The sequence below is a fragment of the Ptychodera flava genome, chromosome 5 (assembly GCF_041260155.1).
Source record: "Ptychodera flava strain L36383 chromosome 5, AS_Pfla_20210202, whole genome shotgun sequence".
NCBI lineage: Eukaryota > Metazoa > Hemichordata > Enteropneusta > Ptychoderidae > Ptychodera > Ptychodera flava.
In genome coordinates, this window is record NC_091932.1 from 40,435,264 (window position 1) to 40,457,540 (window position 22,277).

Consider the following 22,277-nt stretch of genomic DNA (forward strand, 5'->3'; position numbering starts at 1 on the left):
ATCAATTCAATTTAATAACACCATTATCATTTGCAGTTCGGCCTCACTCGGTAGATGACAAAAAATAATGCTAATAATAGTATTTTGAAGTTGTGTTTTAAAAGTCATATTTCAAGCATTTCAAAAAATAATACCATTGAAATTTCGTTGAAGATAACATGCTTGATTTTCTTTGAACACAGCACAGAAAACTAATACAACGACAATTAAAACGGCAAACTCATTTTAATATGGGCTAGTGAATTGATGCAGGCACAATTCAAATTAAATATTGACACAATTTGAAACAGTCCAACTGTATTTTAATAAGCTAGTGGGTGTTGATGCTTATTTGCATATGAATAGCTTGTTACAATGTTGCATATTTGAAAATCAATGGATACATCATTACTTTAATGCATTCAAGAAATGTCATCCATGCTATCTTTACTGTTAACATTGACCTGTAATCACAACTTTACACAAATATATGTAATTTTAATATCTTTTGATAGTAAACCTTTCACAGATCAGAACAAGTGTTTTTTTTATCTCAGCAAGCAGACTTTCTTAAGAATAACGCCTATTTTTGGAAATCATAATTTCACCCACATTATACAATTTTTTTCTTTAACTTTCAAAGCAGAAGTAATCCCTAAAATATCGCTCCCTTTGTAACTTACTTTTACCATTTTCAGATTTTCAGTGACAGTAGCAGCATACCAGCGTAACTGTAGTGAATTCTCAGATTGCATTAAATTCCCATAATAATATTTTCATCACAAATTTTATAATCACAAGTACACAAAAATAATTGATATTTGTTTTGATGTATACCTGTGTAAAAGTGGATGTATACCTTAACTGAATCTCTATGCACCATGTAACTGATTATAGAGATATCTGTCCAGTGGACTTAGTTACATCATACAGGCGCATGTACTCTGCCATTACATAAACATAGTGTTAATGACAAACCCAAAGTTTGACATTCTATAACTTTACAGCTTTATCAATCCTGTCAATTGTCATCAGAAATCAGCCAAAGTCTTTTAAATACATTTACAGCAAGAAATAATGAAAAGTGTTGATAGCTTGTAATCTGCTGTTGTTCTTCAGTACTTAGCTATCAGTATTTACAGTTCATGTCAAGGTAGAATTACAATTGAAGATAGTTTTCAAACCTTTTTACAAGTGTTTAACCATATCAAAATTATCAATCTATATAAACAAATTATTGACCAATGCATAACGTTAACGATTAAAGTACCATATATATAACACCTTCAGGTAACTGAACAATTAGCTTGAGACCACACATGACATGACTCACTACAAATCCAACTCACCAATCAGAACGAGCATATACATCACATGACCACATTTAAATTTAACTCACTGATCAGAAGAAACACAGAAATCACAAGAGTCAATTTAAACAACAGGAAAATCATCTCTAGAAACATTTACAGTCATGTCAGCTGAGAAATCCAAAAATTATTGTATTTGTATGGTATTTAGAGTTTTAACTGACCAAAAATAAAACATGGTATCTGCGTGTAAGAGTCAAAACTATAAAGTTGGGAATGAAAATGTCAAACACAAGAGTTTCAGAGAGAGAATGAGAACAAAGAGACATCACTAGCAAAGTCAACATCTGAGATGAACATCCGTACTTACCTTTGCTGTGAATGTTTTTCTCTGAAGTTTTTCTGAGGCCAGCCAGTGCTCGCGTTGAGACACGGGATGGTCTGGGATCTACAGACCAATCCACCTACAAATTAAAAATAGTAAAAACATGAGAAAATATGAAAAGTTACATGTTACGCAAAGTTATCCATCACATATTATACATCTACACTCTTCTCACTATTATCTTAGGTGCAGTATTAAACATTATTCCTTCACTGGAAATACCTCCTTCCTCACCAAACTTAAAATTTTACACCTCAACACAACAAAAAAGAAAGTTTTATGTTGCAATCCTACATGATTTTGACATTTTTACTCACTAATAGCTTCATTCGTCATTTTTTTTCTCCTTCTGTCACAAAATGTCAAATTGAATCTCTAACAACATACAGGTCATCCTTTTACTAGCATCTGGGAAAAACTCCACATTTGACCTATAACCTCTGACACTGCTTGTAATTAGTAGGAAGAAGATGACAAAAATATTGGTTTACACAGTTCAGTTAAATATATGTTGCAATTCACCGTGCCATTAGGATTATTATTAATGTCACGACACTATTGGCTGTTAATGAGACACAATATGTAATTATTTTGGGGCAAACTCCAATAAAATACAGTTTTACGCTTTACTGAGATAGCACAAAAAACTTCCGTGGTAACTATTAAGCTGCTACCATAATTCATTTTCATGCAAATGGATAAAACAATGACAATTGCTTGACCATATATTTAGGTACAACTTGAAATATTAATAGATTTCCGAGAAAATGTGAATATTAATCCGATAACTTACATCAAGTCCCACACATCAGTCACTGACAAACGGGACAAAATTTATCAGGAGAATTTCTTGTACAAAACAACTTATTACAGAACTGTTGTTCATCAATTCTGGTACAAAACATGAAACTAAGAAATTAGGGAAACTACAGAAAAATAATGTTAAACTATCAGTAATTTTACTATCAATGAAGCAAATTAGTGTGTTAGGGTACAACTATAAAAGTGTGGGTAGGGTTTTAGAAGTAGGTAGAATGGATTATGGGAGAATGGGGTACCAGTTACAAATCTATATCTATATCAGTAAGTGATAATTTTATGAATCAAACCTGTTGTTAGGGACTGGATAGTCTTTGTTATGCTGGCACTGGTAGGCGTCCACAGAACATGTCTTTTTAGCTAACATCATTTTTTAGCGAATTAAACTAAGTTTGTCAATTCACTAATTCAAGATAGTGCTCATTTAAAGTTTTTCCTATCTTCACTGTGGTTAGGATGTCTTTTTAGCTAAACAAACATCAGCTGATTGCAATGAAAATCTGAAATGGCTAAAAAAGTATGCATCTAATTCAAAGTGTTTTACAGCATTAAAAAGAAGAGTTGTTATTGTACTTTGCTTTATTAACAAATATTGTTTGACTTTGCACGATGAACAAGTCAAAAACTGAGCTTGCAGTGAACTGTAAATTTGGCATTCCTGGAACATTAAAAACAGTAATTGGTGCTAATAATTTGGCCATATGTCCCATAATACTCGACTGATTTTAGAGGACAGACTTACAAACAAACAAATGCTGATGATACATGTACTGCTAATACTTTTAAAATAGTTGATGCGATTGGCTCTTTCATTCATGCAACAATTGTCAATGTTATGTTCCTCTACTTTGACATTTTCCAATTTGAATAATTATTACCCATGTAAGGATCAGTACATAAACATCTTCTGTGATGGAAAACTAAAAATGGTTCAGTAAAAGAAATACATATATTCTTCATCATCAGTATTATTATACTGCATAACTTTTATTTACAATTCAGAGTTTCAAGTGGTAACTACCATAAAAAACATTGGTAGTTTTCTGAAGTGCATATTAGCCTTCGACATTCGATACTGATATAATTTGACTCAAGGTCTGAAACTTGATTTGGAGAAAAGAATGCTGCACTATGTTTGCTGTATGCATTTATTATCATGAAAAAATGCCAGCTTTTGTTTACTATGGTTTTATTATCTACTTCAAGCCTTACCTATTTCATTAATTATTCAACTCTCTGCTCACTTCAAAATTGTGGCAGCAACACTGTAAATCTTCAATGACAGTATGCACCAAAATTATGACATCAACTGTTTACACATACCGGTACCTGGGTTCATGACCGGTGCTTTCATGGATATTTGAAATTACCAAGTGTTTAAAAAATAACTTTAATCATTCAAAATTAAAAACTGCTTGAAAAAAAATAACCAAACAATGTCATTTGGTTGTAATTTTCTTTAAGTAAATTTTCCATTAAGACTGAAATTTTAAAATGCACAGCCCAGAGGGTCAGCAGTTTATGATAACAACATGGAAATGCCTTTTTTTTTTATTTCAACAAATTTCACATCTGAACTGTTTCTCATACCAAAAATGTTAGAATGTCCATGTTTACACTTTGTTGCCTGATAAATTGAAAACTTGTAAAAAGGTTGCTATGCACAAATGTTATAGACCTTACCAACATGTTTACGGTAAAATTATCTATTTTTCATAAGATTGTTGATCAATTCAAGGTAACTCTTTCGATGATTTTGACTTCTATTCAAATAGATATTCTGAATTTCATTTTCAATCCTGTTCCTTCATTGGCTGTGAACAGGTTTTATCTGCTGGCTACTAAACACACTCATAAAAACAGAAATGGATTGGTGAGAAATCACGACGGGAAAACTTTATAGAACAGTAGAGCTCATTTCTGATAGTTTAATGACATGTAGAATACACTGACAGAACCATAATATACTGCAAAGAAAATATTAATAACGATTTCTAGGAATTTTCAGATATTGTCCCTGGGCTATCTGTCAAAGCTTGTGATTGAAATGAGATTCATATATGAACTAAAAATAAGATTATTAATCTCATCAAGGTGACCTTGATGCAAATACAATAGGTCATAGGTCATTCATCCAGCAAGTCATGGTGGCAGTCTAACACGTCAACAGCAACCTAGGCCTTGCCATAATTTACCACTAGAGGGCAGTTTTCAGATGGCTCAAAACTGACAAGGAAATGCAACCAACATCAGCAGGAATCTCTGCAGCATTGAAATGAAAACCCACTTGTTCCTTTCATTTCTCCACTCATATAGATTCATTTCTAATTAGACAATTATGTTAATCATCTCTCAAAGAGAAACAAGAATACCGATTTTCACCATGTGAAAATTCAATTGTAGTTTCAATTTCTTGAATTCTTTCAATACTTTTGTTCAAAAAAACCTGAAAATCTTCTAAATGACATGTATAGCATTCTTTCAAAGATAATCCATGATTCCCCCTCTCACCCTTGTGTCCCAGTGTACTGGTCCACACACTATTGAAAACCACTGACTATGTACCAATGTTGGGGGTGAAGGCACTCTACACTAAACTGTCATGCTAAGGACTTGGAAGCTATATCAAACAGAACTTAAAAACTTCGCAAGCACAGTTGACAGTTTGAACTAACACTAGTACTGTGCTTGTAATCAATAAATACTCACTTGCACAAGAAATAAAGTTTTACTCTAGTGACCAAAGCGCCATGACATGTACTTTCTGAAACATGTAATACATCTCAGTAAAACAGCTGATCAGTACAGCTGGTTAACAGCAATTTCTACATGAACTTTTTGACCTGACCTCATCTGGTGAAATGTGTTCTGAGCCTGGGGTAATTTAGAGGAGTAAATTGATCAGAGTGTATTCAGAAGTGTAACACATAACATTTGTGTTTTCTATGACATGGGGTCAGACAGGATGTTATTTTGATAAATTTTCCTTCACTTTGAATGTCGGACAAACAAATCAAATGTTTACAGACTAGCTAATAACATTGTATACATTTCAAGTTTTTAATTAACCTCATTTTCAGTCTCTAAAAATAAGCAGAAAGATTTAATAAACAGAATGGTACTTTCAATTCATATTGTGATATGATATCTTTCATCTCATGAAATTAGGAATAGTCAGTATAGGATGATATGAGTTCCCTTGCTACACTTTACAGACTACACTTTACTCCACTTAGTTTCATTAAAGGGACAAAGTCGACCATTTTTCATGAATTTTGTTTGATACGAGATACTATTCATATTGTTTGACATGTTGAAAGATACTGAACAAATGGGTGCCCATTCATATCTTCGACCCCGGTTTTAAACAAATTAAATGAAACCATCGCGAAAATGAATTAATGGTCATGACCATTAATTCATTTTGTGATTGTTTCATGTATCGTGTCTTGAACCGGAGTCGGTCAAATATATGCATGGTCACCCATTTATTCAGTATCTTTCAACATGTCAAACAATATAAGTAGTATCTCGTATCAAACAAAATTCATGAAAAATGGCCGACGTTGTCCCTTTAACTGTCACTTGTTGTACTATTAGTTATTATTGTTGCTCTGTTTGTAAAATACAGTTCCCTGTTCAACTCCCAAAATCATGAACAAGTGCCCCGTGTTCCACTCATCAACACATCCTGTATGTACATTATGTCCAATGTTGTAGTTGACATCTAAATTTGAATCTGGACTTGACATTAGTTGTCAACAATTAACACTGCATCTTGTAAACACTGCACTGTGTTAGCTATGTTAATACTCTGTATTTCAACACATTTCATTGAGAAGTCTCTGAGGAAAGGCATTTCTCTCATGCAGCAAAAATAAAAAGGAAATACTATCAAAAGCTACCCAAATCTCCCTCCAGTACAACAGTGAACTACTTGAGTACAAAATAAACATGACAAGAAATCACCTGACAAGAAATCACCTCTAATGTTGTGAAAACTTTCCAACGAGTGCTACTGTATATCTGACCACTTTACTATTCAGTGAAACTTGTCATAACTCTGTTATGACAAGTCACGCGGCTGGAATCTATTGCTTTTGAAAGACAAATATATCACTGTGTTGCTTGTCATCTGTGTTCTGCTTTGCTATGATACTTCAGTGACTAAAACCATCCTAATATTTTTGAATTACACAGTTGACAGATATTTTTCTGGAGTAATGTCTTCTCATAACGTGAATGCTTTCCCTAACAACGCAAAAGTCATTCAGCCGAACTCACAATTACAGGGTCACCATATTTGACATCCTTTGTCTTGATGAAAGCTTGTCACAACAAAGTAATGATTATTAAAATTTGAAAACCGAATGTCCCTGACAACAAGGCAATCAGCGCAGATATAAATATTTATCAATAACACATTGATGATATTGGAAAGGGACTTCTTTGAATCAGAAAACTGTACCAATGATGCAATATCAAATAAAAAAAATACAGGCCTTCCTGTGTTTAGGTTGAGGTTTGAGAAAATCAAGTAAATGATTGGGAACCAGGTACACTTTTATTATACTCATACATCAATTGAAACCCAAGCCCCAGTACTTGTTAGTTACAATTTCTAGAGTTCTGCCCTTGACAATATGCCTTCAAGAAATTGTGGACAAAATCCCCTCATTATATTTTTGTTGTATGAAATGAAAGTGGCTTGGTTGATATGATGCATACACACATGACCTTGTAACTATCTATTGAACAACATGTGACTTGGAGTTCAACAAAATTATTTGAAGTAAATCAAACAAATGAAGGTAAAACTACACATAATTGATTCACGTACAAAACATTTTTGGGGTGCTTAAATTACTCTGATTTGGTACAATCCAAAAGTTTACATTGTTATGTTTTAAATCTGTCCGGCACAAAAGATGTGAGTTAAATTCATGGACAAAATCAGAGTCTATGTAAAACAACAACTATACATTAAATTCAGAGAATTGTCAGGTTGTATGAAAATGATCTAGATCTTCCTTAAATTCCTAATAATAACTTGAATAATTGTTGATTTCACTGCAGCTCCATACATGGCAGTTTGGTGTCAACAAACTTTAATGGAGGAACAATATGTAAGGTGATAATGTGCACATCCTGCTGCTGAAATATGTTTTTTTTTTCCCCTGAACCAAATTCAGGCATTAATTTTCGTACAATGTTATAAATTATGACAAATCTTACATAACATTTGCATAACTTACTTGTAAGATACAAGTTTGCAGACTATATTTGCTGTTTGTACATGAGCTTTTATTTTACTAACTGGGATAATTTTTTACGGGGAACTATTAAAAATGTTAACAATGCAGTCACTTTGTCACCAAACCAACAGAAACAATATGACCACAGAGTTCTCACAGTACACATGTCACAACACAGCAGTGCCTGTTATACAGAACTCACAACTTTCATAAAACTTCACTTCACTTTCCTAAGTAAAGATAAATGTCAGTCGGACAATGATGATTACGTAACCAAAATCTTGGTCTTTGTATGGCCTCAGGGTGACAAAGCAAATTTTAAACAACAGCCATCTCCATGAATACAAAGGCTGTAAAATCAATGGCAGTGTCCTCGTCTTTGATTGAACATATTAGATTTCATTTATCCATCTCAGTGGCTATGAAATGTTTACTACATAACAAAATCCTGCATTTTCTTAGGCTTATCGGTTTCGTTTTAGATTCTGTAAGTGGGTTCTTTTCTGGTATAAATAAACACAACCCTACACAAATTTTGTGGACACACTGGCTATAACAAAGTCAGTAACTTTTTTTTTCTTTTACATGTAATTCTACAAGAGAATAGTTTTCTAGTAGGAGCGAGGGAAAGTGACATTTGTTGACGCACTGCTTGTAACAAAGTTGGTAGCTGCAGTTTTTTTTATAATTCTACAAGAGAATAGTTTTCTTGTAAGAAGGAAAACAATTTAATATACTAGTAACATTTGTGAGACACACTGCCCGTAACAAAGTCTGCAGAACCAGAAGTTGACACATAAAAGCAACATCTAGTATCACAGACAGAATGATCAAACTGCAGTCATTGAAAAAAATAACATTCTACTGATGCACAACAGCATCACTTCACAGCCAAAGTCGTCATATTCCTTGATTATGTGTATTTCTGTATGACACGGATGAAATTCAATTTCATGACGTTAATATAACATTGACAAGATTGTGCTAAAACAATTTTGTGTCGCAAACACAAGTTAATGCAAAGGGTAGGAGGTACCGTATTCATGAGTGCTTGGCAGAAAATGAAGAAAATTTCTAGATTAAGCAGTAATCTCTGTGTGTGGGCTTTGACATTTTAATTCTTGGGACCACCATACACTAAAGTCATGGTGTTGTGACCAAAGTTATCAGACATAACTTGGTAAATGGCAAACTTAAAACATAGTGTACCCTGATACATAGTAAGTCAACTGTAGACAAGACTGTGTTAGACACATAGATATAGACATCAAAAAAAACTCAGAAAGACACAGAGATGCATGGATAGATGCCAAGAAACATGCTCACAGAGACCCTAAAACATAGTGTGACACAATTGGATATAGATATACTGAGACACATGGAGACACTGAAATGTACAGATACACAGATACCAAAGACACACACACTGACAGACACTGAGATGCATGGACAGATGCCCAAATATGCTCACAGAGGACCCCAAACATATGAAACAATTGGATATAGATATACTGAGACACATGGAGACACTGAAATGTATACAGACATCAAGACACAAACAGACAGACAATGTTGCATGGACAAAAACTGAGAAACATGCTCAGAGATGCATTACCAGACTCCAAGACATGACGCATGGAAATAGAGATACTCAAACATGGAACAACTCTGAAATGCATACCGGTAGATATACACACACTGAGATACATGGACAAAAATATTAGTAAAGACCGTGAGACTCTGGCAGGTCTGTGTACACACAGACTCGCAAATATATAAGTACAAAATTTCACATGAACGTATCAAATATCCTACACTTCTGATTCTGGTAACTTCTTAGTATTTCTGTTCAAGTTTATCAACAGAAGACAATTTTTTTAATGCAACAGACGGCGAAATCCCCATTAGAATTTCTAGTACGATAACAAGTATCTTACAGGATAAAGTACCAGTATTGTGAAAGACTTCAGGATCCTTGATGACGGGGCACCTGATTGTTTGGAACAGATATGTCATAAGTAATGACCTTTTAATATTTTTAACAAAATACATTACAACTGTGCAGATATCATACTTTTCAAACAATGGTTTACAGATCACTCTGATATTAGAATTTATGGGGGAGGTGCATCAGGAATGACGGATGACATCATTGTCAGTCTGGATCACATTTCTTATTCCCTCCTTTGGCAGAGTTGAATCTCAAGGGGCAAAAATTGGATAAAAACCATACAGATCAGTTATCGTTTTCATTCAATAGTTTTTCTTTCTAAGTTACTGTATCACAACAAACTACAATACCAGTCTAAAACTGCAAAGATCACACGACACAGTCATATTTCCATAGGCCATGTGTTTCTTCTCGTATGATGTCTAAATATAATAATGCTGTTTCATAGCATGTGCATTTAGATCTGGTGGATCTTGCCATACATCTGAACTGCAGTAACCTCAAAGATATATTCTGACCAACAACATGTCACACTTGTAAAGGTAATTTATTAGAGTCTATTTAGTGGACGTGGCAAAATTGAGACACGGTCTGTACCTGGCTGGACACACGTGTTTCTGTGAAATGCTGTACATGGCATTATGCCCTCTAGATATCAACGCTAATGCAGTCATTCATGACAATTGAGTTATTACCTGCCGTTGTAACTTACTTGACATGACGCTGTACATGTTTTGTCTGGAGCAGCTAGGAGTTCAAAGGTTATTTCAGGTCAGAGGTTACGCACCTTAATGACAATTGACAATTTGTGAGAGATGAAAATCAGTAGTCTCATAAAAATAATTTTGAAGTAAACTATGACAAATTACAACATTACCGTACTCTATATATGTGTATAAAAACTCAATGGAATCAAAAAATGTCATTCTCAATACATAATTTGATTGTCTGAAGATTGAAGAAACTGGTTGAGTACATCCATCATTTTGCCTCGATATAATTCATAATTTGCAACAGTCAATTTAACAGCTTGCATTTGGCTGAGTCATACCAAGTAAGTCAAGAACAAAGGCTGGCAGAACCATTGTAGCAATTGTTAGTTTGGAATTTGCCACACATGGCAGAATGGATGATGTAATAAGACTGCCAAGATAACCTTTCTAAAATAAGCTATGCCATAGATGATTGATTGACAGCTGTCAATCAAGAGAGAATAATTCATATTTTTCATGCTTATGAATAACATGATACTGTCTACAATTACACTAAGTTACTGACAATGTACAAAGTTACACAGATAAGAACAAATTTACACTTTATAATATTCCCTCTAGGAAGTTACCACATGAATAGTTTGAGATTTTTTTGTACACAACACTGTTTTCTTTCCAAGGTTTCAATTCTACGCAATTCACACTTAAAAATTGTTGGAAAGACAATAATTCACTAATCACATAAAAAACTAGGCTACAAAAGTTAGCTGTTGACACGTAAACATTTAAAGAAGTAAAATTTCTTTTCTAATGCGTTATAGTCTGACGGAGTTTGACCATTAGCATGTACTACTTTACAATGACATAGAAGAAATTCTTGAAATGCCTTGCAAAATTACAACACTCGGAGTCTGGTGTCAAGTTTGACTATGTCACACACATGTACAACATAATAAAATGCTAGCTCAACATCAAGATGCCATTTCAGAAGTACACTACAATTGGTAGAATTTTACGAAAATGTGGAGTTAAAATTGGTGGCAAAATATTTCATGGTTGTTCTCGGTGAAGTTTTCTGTGAATGCTTTTACCATCTTGTGTTACAACAATATTACACTGAATGACATTGGACCCTTTGATTGATGTACTGTCTCACAACACATAAAGGCAAGATCTAGTAAATCAACATTTCATGAATACACGTCTTGTATGTGACAACAAGTACACTAGTCACTTAAAAATGCCCTATCAAGAATAAATAAGTACGCAATTTCAGTAGTTTTTCCCTGTGAAAAATTACACTTTTTGTTTAAATATTTTGTGAAAGTTCAATTGCTAGTAGGGTTGCCTGTATTTTAATAGTACGTTGAAAAAAAACTACAAAATCACATTTGTTTGACTCACTGTATAAGAATAGGACAAGAAGAATTTGTACATCTTATCTTTTCAAATAGTGTCTCTAGATTCTCTAAGACTTGTACAGTGTGTGCGATGTTTTGTACTGTTCAAGATGATGTCACCATGGTTCCAAGTCATTCCTGATATCATACAACAGTTCCCTCAGTACATCAGGAGAATTTCACTCAACAAACTGCTCTATTTGGTCATGATTTGGGACAATATTGTGAAATTTGATGAGCTGGTACTACTACATGCCTTAAATGTACACTACAGCTGAGGGAATAACTGAAGAAAAATATGTAATTTGTAGTATGATCAACTCAGCAACATTGTTATGACTGATGGCTTCCATAAACAATCTAGCAAGCAGTACAAAGTCGGAATTTATACTCATTTTAAAGTTCATTAACAGAATTATTAGCTTTTCAAGAAAGAATATCATTTTTGCAAGTCCTTTTATCAATGTATAGCAGAAAGTGTCTTTGTAATTTAAATTAAATGCACTATGCCTCCACACACACCCTCGAACACAACATATTCAAGTTTTGAAAGTTTTGAAAAACTTCCTTGTACTACAGGTACTTCCTCAAAACTGTGACTGCATGTCCTGTGTCTATTCGATAAATAATTACCTAATCTTTCAGAAATTTCAACATCATATTCAAACTCCCAAACAAAACTACAACATTTCTTCCAAACATAATTTTTTTTGTATCAAATTTGTCGGCTGCAGTAAGGTTCCTGTAAAAGATCTGGCATGCTAAATTCCATGCTGTTCTCTATGTTCTTGAGGCACCCTACTTATCAATACATGTACAACACTTGTACTTGGAGAACACTCTGCCGAACTCTATCAGAGGCAATCCTTCATGGAATAAAACTTTTGCAGTCTGCTGTGGTGTATTAAAACCTCGTCTATGTGGTGTAAGTTTACATGAAATGTGCACCACTTTGAATCAAACTTTAATACAGTAGTAACAATGGCCAGCAGTGCCAACAATAGCAAACAGAGCCCTCTGCCAGTGTACAGATCAATGATGCTCATTTACATAGAACCAGCATTGTACAACTCTTTTATTTCAAATCTTTTGTTCTAGTCAAGGAGATGAGACTATGGGAGAATCAATCCAACAAAATCTACAAAATATTCTCATCTGTTTGAAATCAGCCTACTGGCCTTTATGACCATTTCAATATATTTAATTTGAAATAAAATATTGAACCTTGATGCATGATTTGATATTACGTTTGGGGATCTACTAATACGGTCACTGAAATTGAAACAAAAGGTAATATACTTGTGATTTACACAAGAACTGGTTTGGACGAGACAAAGCAATGGGGATAATTAATCACCTGCAAGTGTGGAACAATATTCATGGCACAGATAAAAAAAAGCATGATGGGTGTTGTACCATGTCAAAGACATTTGACATATTTCAGAGTTAATATTATTTTGTTTCAGCTTAAAGTACTGGGGTTCAAATTCTGTGTCAATATTAATGTGCATCTCCCTTGTAAAAAATTACATAATTCAGAAATTCACGATTTCAAAATTCCAACGACAACCTTTTCAAAAAGTAGCAGCTGAATAGAACTTTGCCACTCAACAATTACATGAAAAACGGTACACTTTCAACAAATAATTTACCGAGGGCATCCAAATTAAATATTAACATAATTTTTTTTTGTATTAAAGTTGTATTAATATAAAAGCAATGAACATTGGCACGCTGGTACACTTGTATTGTTCAAAATAAAACGACACGAACACTAAGATATTCAAAATTATTGAAATCCCTGTTACAGATGCAAAATATTTCAGACTACCCTGCCCACGATGGCTATTCATCAAAATAATAATGTGGTAGAGTTTAACTGATTTTGTAATATTGACTTCCATTTTGAGTCATTCAACCTGTTAAATAAAACATAAATGTCTTTTCCTCCAAATCACATAATATTATTTCGTAATTAATACCAGAAAGCACAAAATCAAAATATTTTACACGATGCAATAGTTTTCTGTTTTGAATACTATAAATTCTTGCCTGCACACTTACACAAGAGGCCATCACAAGGGTTTCCAGAAATTCAACATCACCTCACCTTGTTAAGTTTTCTCTTGACGTTGCCAGCTAGCGGGGAATTCGCAGACGATCGCAGTGTTCTAACTGGCGATTTATTGAGCTCCAAACTGGTCCTGCTCCGTGTCTTGGCACCTTCGTCGGAATTCATGTCTACAAGTGAAAAAAAAATTAAATCAAGCACTCAGGTATTTCTTCTCCAGAGTTTGGGGAATGACAGCCATTTTGGCTGTATGCCAACAATTCTCTTTTCTAAAAAGATGGGGGACAAAATAATAAAGATTTCAGCACAGCACAAAAGACAGAATTAATACAAATATTCACACAATATTTTTATTGGCACTGATCATTATTATCACAGGTTACTGCAACAATGGTATGATGAATAAACGTTTACATCAGCTAGGTATGCCTCTGTAAGTTTTACTGAATCAGATAACATGGAAACCCCCACTCATCATCTTCAATAGGCAACCTACACTTAACACACCTTTCACTTTCAGCTCAACATTCCACCAAACCATCAACAAATTCACCAATACACATTTCTGATTGATAAATATCACACAGGGTAGAGACCTAGTTACATATTTTTATAAAATTTCACCGCCAACAAACTTATCAATACCACACGATTTTGTTCAAGTTTTCAGCCATATTTGATAGGGGTTACTTTTGCTATCTTTTTATTACCAATGATATTATCTGTTCTAAATTGTAATTGAAGACAACAATTTTCACACAGCCAAGCCACAGAATTATCAATATTAAAATAACACTAATTACAAACGCTACGTAGGAATATTGAACAGTTTTGATTAATTTTGATAAGTTTAGTTCTTTCGCTATTACGTTCATCTGAACGTTCGTGCATCCTTACGCCGACACAAAGGTCAATGTAATATCACACATACGTGGTAAATCCAACTCGCTCGTTCTGGAAAATTACCCACTTAAATTTTACCAAACTCTCTGAAATTAACGGAAATACTCACAAATATGAAAATCGGGTGATCCTGTTGACATAGATTGGTTGGACGATGACTGAGTTTACGGGGACGAGTTCGATATTGAAGACTACACCGTATAATGAGTTTTGCGAGGGGCACAGACTTTGTAATATAGCGTCCATTTATTAAAATGAGCGTTGACAAAGAGTTCAATTTCAGGGCCACAATTCCACCAAGAGGACATTAAAAAGTCGATCAAAACAACACAGAAGGTCAATGGAATTTAGTTCATGGATCTGGTGTTCTTCTGTTATTTCATGATTAATTTTCTGTGAAGTTTTGAGGCGAAATTAACGGCTACAACAATCGTTGCTGTTCAACCCATCGAGGCCTCCACGGCTGATTATATATGCCGGTTACTTTGCATGTGACGTGAGCCAACTTATCGAAACTTACTGCAAACCACCGGAAGGGCTGTAGTCGGACTAGCGTACTCGAGAAAACACCAAAAACAAGTATCCTCACACAAATTTGGGGTTTAAAACACTAACACTCCCTGCATGCGGATGATTTGGTCACCAAAACAGGGTAAATATGGTCGGCGAAGAGTCGGGCAGTGTGGTATGTTTGGAACTCGTGGTAGGCACACACAAAAAATTCCACTCGCTCGCACAGATAAAGTTAGTCACCAATCCGGTGCTGGACATTAGACTAAAACTTGAAACTGGTCCCGAAAACGACTATTTGACGTTGATAGTCGCGGGGCTCAATTAATTCTACAACTTCTCTATTTATACAAAGTTGGAATTTAGGTTTTACCGCCTTCAGGAAAAGACAAGACAAAAGTTCGCTGAGCACTTAATCACATGCATGTTTCAAACAAACATACCACAGCGTGGTACACTCACGCGAAGGCAACGTCTTGTACCGTTAGACAAACAATCGGGAGTAAGACACACGATTAAACAAAAATTACCTTCTCTTCAGAAAGAGAACTCCTTTCCTGACGATAGACGGAAGTTTGTTAACTTTGATCAGTTGCGGTTAATATCATGTGACTACAAACAAAGTACACTTCCAAACTTTTTCTCAACAAAACCTATCCCATAATTTATTCTAACAAGTGTAAGGCGCATGCTCAAATCAATTAAGAAGTAAACTTAGACCAACCAGAGGCTCGTTTAGTTTCACTTCACTGTCATGTTTTTGTGCTACACTTCCCAATAAATATCTGAAAAGGGAGACACAATGTGCCGTGATTGTCTGGTGTCAACCGCCAGGTGGTCAAGTCGGTAACACCGCCACAGAAGTTGTACATGTTAAAACTTGGTTAAAACTTTTTGAACTTTGACCCCGGTTGGTTGACGTAATTGAGAAACCCTATTCGACATAGTTCCGCTGGAGGATTGCCTTGTTGGGTAACTATGCGGCAGATGCGTGTACATGTACGCACATGCAAAAATGCCAAGTTGGTTGTCAATCTAGGCCACATCTTCGATGCAGTTGTAATTGGAATCACATGTGTCCCGTGGTGCAAATAAAAAAAATGAACTTCAGGAAAAAGAAAAGTGCAAAAATTCATAATCAGTGCCAGTTTAATACATGTCAATATTGCATTAACACAGGCCTAAAATAGAATACGGGATATGTTCTGTTGACTATGAAAAAAAGTACTGTAAAAACTTTTAAACTTGAATGGGATGAAAAATTCACACCCTCGTTCTGACCATCACCTCAAAAAATATTCATTGCTCTGTACCAAACATAAATATCTTGTAACTTAGTACAGATTCAACCACAAGCCTGTTTATATACCATAATACATACGTAATGTTTTGTCGGTAAAAAAAGAACATGTCTCGAGCCCTGGTGTTGAGCAAATGCCAGAGAGTGAAAGTGGGTTGTAAAACAGTGTGCGATCGTTAAAAGTCTAGGCAAATTACATTGCCAAATGCCAATACATACACTGCAAATAAACAAATGAAGTGGGCATCATAATGGTCAGACTTTCAGTCTTCTTTAATGAGGGAACCTGCCGTGGGTTTGGGAAAAGGTGATTGTATGTAACATGTTTAAGATAGTTTTACTGTCAACAATATGGAGTTTGTCACTTTCCCGAGCTGAGTATTATTTTACAACTCTCTCTCTCTCTCTCTCTCTCTCTCTCATATTCATGAGACATTTTCTCGGAGATTCTTTCCAATATCAAACATTGTTTGATGGAAAATATCATAAATACCAGATCGAAAGGTTCATATTTGCGGTCATGAGACAGAGATTGTTGAAGGAATTTGACCATCTCTTGACCCTAGTCAGAATTTCCGGAAAATAAAACAATAAATAGTACTCGACGTGTATAGTATTTCATAAGAGACAGCCTTCATTTTTGAAAATGCTTTGATACAACAACGTCACAGATGCCGTTGATGAAAAGGCTTTGTGCAGTTTAAAGTTCTGCCAATCGCCTTGAATAACACTGCTCATGGATCAAGTATTTATTAACACACAACAATTTTTTTCTACTGCGATCAACTAAGTTTATTCTATTTTGAATTCAACTTCATGTATACAATCTTAAGGGGAGAAAAATCACAGATAGAAATAGTATACAGTGTCCAATGTAGCAAAAGCGATTTATCATTGGATAAAGACAGTTCAAACACATGCATGTAAGTTCAATACCAACCATTAAAAGTTGCAATGTCTTTGTCAATCGATCAATAAATCGATCGATCAATCAATCAATCAATCAATCAATCAAGTGGATGATGAACCGACAAACTTTTTCACTGAGGATGTTCGGTGACGCTGAGCGAAGAAGAAAGTAGTGTCGAATTAGATTACTGTCTTCTATTCAAGAGAGGAGAGAGTTGACGAAAAAGTTACATTTTGACGTAACAAGGCGTGATTTGGATATATTTCTTTTTCTACTTCACTCTATCAACTTTAAAGTGCAAGTTGAAGATAATGATGTCACTTCTAGTAACTTGATTGCCAATGTAACTTGAAAAGATGCGTTATAAATCGCGGTCAACCCATTGCCGTGAAAACCAACACGCTGTCACATCGACTGCCGCCCTCAACATCGATATTGCGAAATAATATTGAGGTATCACTTGGAGTAAGAATCATTCAGTCAGCGGCCTCTGTCCTCACTAGCTCTATTGTTACCATACGTCATCACCTTTTACTAGCTGCCTGGTCTTCCATGAGTTTGTCCTATATTTGCACGCTATATATAATGCACCAGTCTACATGCACCACAGCTCAGCTTGTACAACAATCATCCATTCGACAAACCGTGGTCCATAAAAAAGTTCACAAACACTCACAAACTTAAGTTTTGAAAGGGCTTTGGGGAAAAAAACATCTACATTACTGATTAAAAATTGTGCTTGGTCTGAAGCCAAAATTCATGTCAGATAAAGAATAACAATGGAATCTCCGCTGGATGGAGGTTGAACGCTGAAGAAGTTGGAACTTATATGTACTGTCCCAGTGACTTGTGTACAGTCGAAGATTTTAGAATTTTTCAATGTTAGAAAAGTGACACTTATTCCTCCGAAACCGAAAAAGACCATTTACTGAGGTGAAAGGAACTTTCGACCAGAGTACAAAATTTCAAAGTAAGAAATATAAGGTTCATTGAAAACATCTTTTACTGCGCGTTAATTAATAGTTTTCCTAAGTTTGGCAAAAGTGATCATGTGCTTGGCCAGTGTAATTTATCGTCAGCCATTGCAAAAGTTTTTGCGACCTTAGCTACCATTAGAAATTTAACCTTTAACTATGATATTTACTGGTGGTCGACAAAACTAGATTCTGTACAGCCATACCAGCAACCTTTGAACTACGTGATTCGTTTTAGAGACACAATGAGTTTGCGACAGGTGAAGAGTCGCTGCATTATCTCATAAAACAAGCAAAAGTGATCAAAATTAAAGAGCCTTCACTTATTGTGAAAGCAAAATAATTGTATTCTACCGTAAGGTCCGCTCACTTAAGCAGTCAACCATATTATATTATTTTGACGACATTTATGTCGGCAGTAGATTCCACATAAAAATTCTTGGCCATGAACCAAGTTTTCGGGAAAGACATAACTTTACATTTCCAGAGTTTACCAATAATAATCGTTCAGCCGGGTCACATTCCCTCATCAATTGATGGAGGGACTGTGATAGTGTTGGTTATTTCATGGTCATGATTTCGTCTCCCCCCCAATAATTTTTTCAGTACTTAGAATTCAGAACTTTAATATATCGCAAAATATCCCGCAACGAAATCTCTTGTCCGTAGTACGTCACGTAAAAATTCGCGACGAGCGAAAGTTTAGCAAGCATCATACCAAAGCGAATGATACCTGACCGATAAAGTTGAAGTATATTATGTAGTGGCTATGCACAACATTGCACACTTGGTAAATAAAACCCATCCATCTGCAGGCCTTGACAGCTCCTGGCAACTTTCTTGGAAAAATACCAGCTCAGTCTCAGCATTCCCGTGAAAACCCTAATCCATTAATCATCCCAGAGGAACCAAGGTGAGTGAGAAAAGTGCAACAGTACAACTTTCACATGGTTTTATCGTTAAATTAATGACTAGGGATAATACGTCATGGAGACATTTCAGATTGGATCGAAGGAAAGATCATTTCAAGTGGAATCATTGAGTCGTTTTTGTTGTCAATCAATAGTTTGCATTTTTTTCTTGGGGGAGGGGGTTCAAAAATTAGACTTTGAAGCTTAAGATTTCTGTATTTCTAATCGTTTATTGATTTAGCCGTCGGAAATTCTGACATATAGCAGTGCATATTTACTGAAGCTCAAAAATACGTAGTGTTTCTTGCACTCGGTATTCTATTAGGCGACAGAACGTACTAGCAGTCAATTCGATTGACATCGTCTCTTGCACCACAGTTAATAAAAGAGGAAGTTTTAGCCCTCTAGTGACTGAGATTGCGTAATTGCATATTTTATTCTGTAAACACAATCACACGATGCAATGACTGGTGGTCGGCATGGACAGCTTGCACTGCTCAAGGATTTACACAACTGTGTACATGTAGAGTTAATGGTGAGAAATATTAACATCGTTGTATCCCCCCTATATGTAAGAGAAATAGCAAGATAAGGTATTTGTAAGTACACAACAATGGACTGGGTTTGAGCCGTTCAGAATAATAACAAGGAAATGGAAAAAGTCAATTTTTATAAAAATGAATGAGCTATTGATTGGGGTGTTTGAACTTTGCTATAAGATCTATTCGAGATTTCCGTCATATTACAAAACACTTTTGCAACCATAATCACCAAAACAGGAAGAGAAGTATGTGTATAGATACAGCCTCGACGTCACAGGTAGAATTCATTCACATTTTGTTCCCACTGGGTTAATTTTCTCTATGAACAGTTCAGTCACACACACCTTGAGCCCCCGGACATGTGCTTACTCGTTTATAACACTTCGCTGAAGTTGTTCTTGTCTTTGTTGTTATTTACTCATAACATTAAAGAACACTAAGTTGTTGTTACTGTTGTCTCAATCATATTGATATCGTTGGAAATACATGTCGAGGAAGACCATAACCATCCGACTACAGTGGCTGCAAGTACCGGGCATGTACTGAGTACAGTGGCAAACGTTACCCACCATGGGAAGTATAACAACAAATTGGTTTTATAATTTTAGTAATTTATGTGGACTTGACGGTTCATTAATGCTCTAATCTTATCATTAATTGTTCATATTAGTTTAGCTTGCCCTATTTTATCATATTTGTTGTCTTTGCTAATAATATAGTCACTTAAAATAATGAAAACTTTAGGGATGTACTCATAGAAAAAAACATTAGCTCTGTTGGTCTCACTATCATTGTCCTTTGACATAGCTGGCCTGATGTTCTAAATAGATATGCCACACAAGAAAATTTATTATAGATTCCATTCAAAAATATTTTGGATCATGTGAACTGAAGTTTTCGTTCGTAACTGTACATTTCAAAGGTCAATGAACTGTAATCCTCTAACTCTTCGGAGTTTTTGGCTCTACAGTCTTGTGTTCGGTACATTTTGACAGTGATGATACTGGAATCATATTAAATACACGATTTCTAGAAGGTGGTACGTGTCTTAAATGTGCAAGAGTTTAATTTTTACTCAAAATTTCTTCAAAGAAACTTACAACCATTCTCTCTCAAAATCAAGAGTTAAAATTACAGGTTACTGTGCAATTGCGATACAAGAGAAACAAATTACCTTAAATTCACTGATCTCTGTAATTTAAAATGGCCATCAATGATTTTCACAAAAATAATACAGTGGAAGTTTCATTTACTCCCAGAGCTTCAAAATGAGTCCCCAAAAGAATATTGTAAAAGTTTGAGAGTCTCTGAAGTGCATTTCTACCTCAAACATACTTTTCTATATCACTTTTTTCTTCCTTTGTTAGTCTTGCTTGGATGTACATGTATGTTGGTGGATTTTGCAGTCACACAACTGCTGTCAATGCATTCATTCTTGTATTAAATATTATAAAATGCAGTAGACTTTTCTGAAATTCATTCCTTCATATTGTAAAAATTCTGACATAAGCCAAAGACTCGGGCAAGTGTTTGTTATTCCTTGGAGAATCCTTTGATCTTGTATTTTTGCATCAATACTCATTATAACTACCAAGTTCACCTAAATGTCACTGTAAAATTGTGATAAGCAAGTGAAATTGTTCAAGTTTATCAGAGTTTATATTTCTTACCAAGCAGTAGAGGTCATAGAGTATCAGGACTGATGATTGACACAGTAGACCCTGCAGTATCAACCATGTAAATACAAAGTACTGCAAGTTTTGAAGATTATGTTCTATTTGCTCATTGTCTTTCAACTTGTCAAAGTACAGATGGTAGAGAGAAATTTTTGCATTTCAGTTTACATCTTTCAGAAATTCTGAATGGGCAAAGAAATGGATGAAGTTCAGATGACAAATAAAAATTAAAACAGACTCTCTCTGTACTCTTTACTGTTCTTCACTGGTCAGATTTATAAAGGTCATTAAACTTTCTTCTTCAAAACTCCTGTCTGAACTGAGCCAATGGCATGAGAGGCTTTAAAGATTAGAAATAACCCACCAGGATACAGCTCATTAACAGAATAATATGATTCTAATGATTAACAAAATCAAATGTGAAAGCAATTACACAGATGATTTCCTGTGAAATTTTTGCAGTGGATATGGGAAGTATTCTCCAAAATCACAATTATGGAAAATAGGAAATGTGCCCATTATTAAATTTGCATATGTGCCTAATGATATGAACAAATCTCAAGTTCATCAAGAGATACCCACAAGCCAACTTTGAAAGCAATAGGACAAGATTTCTGACTCAGGTGCTTTGACTTTAATGACAAAATTAGCTGTAATAATGCGATCTT

General features: G+C 34.9%; 2 protein-coding genes across 18 annotated transcripts in view; both read right to left on the minus strand.

Annotated features, from left to right (window-relative positions):
- LOC139133940 (myelin transcription factor 1-like) overlaps window positions 1–15,968 on the minus strand; it is a 72,144-nt gene extending 56,176 nt beyond the window's left edge. For 11 of the 17 annotated variants that reach the window (XM_070700746.1, XM_070700749.1, XM_070700743.1 and 8 more), the window contains exons 1-3: window positions 14,896–15,052; window positions 13,923–14,053; window positions 1,660–1,753 (exon numbers count right to left, since the gene is read on the minus strand). In XM_070700746.1, the coding sequence (XP_070556847.1) occupies window positions 1,660–1,753; window positions 13,923–14,053; window positions 14,896–14,926 (256 nt within the window). In that variant the 5' untranslated portion in view covers window positions 14,927–15,052. Of the gene's footprint in view, window positions 1–1,659; window positions 1,754–13,922; window positions 14,054–14,895; window positions 15,673–15,826 lie in introns of those variants that run through there. The other 6 variants (XM_070700740.1, XM_070700755.1, XM_070700739.1 and 3 more) reach the window with 4 other exon arrangements.
- LOC139133942 (lethal(3)malignant brain tumor-like protein 4) overlaps window positions 1–22,277 on the minus strand; it is a 229,622-nt gene that overhangs the window by 142,930 nt on the left and 64,415 nt on the right. The gene's annotated exons all lie outside the window — the stretch shown is intronic.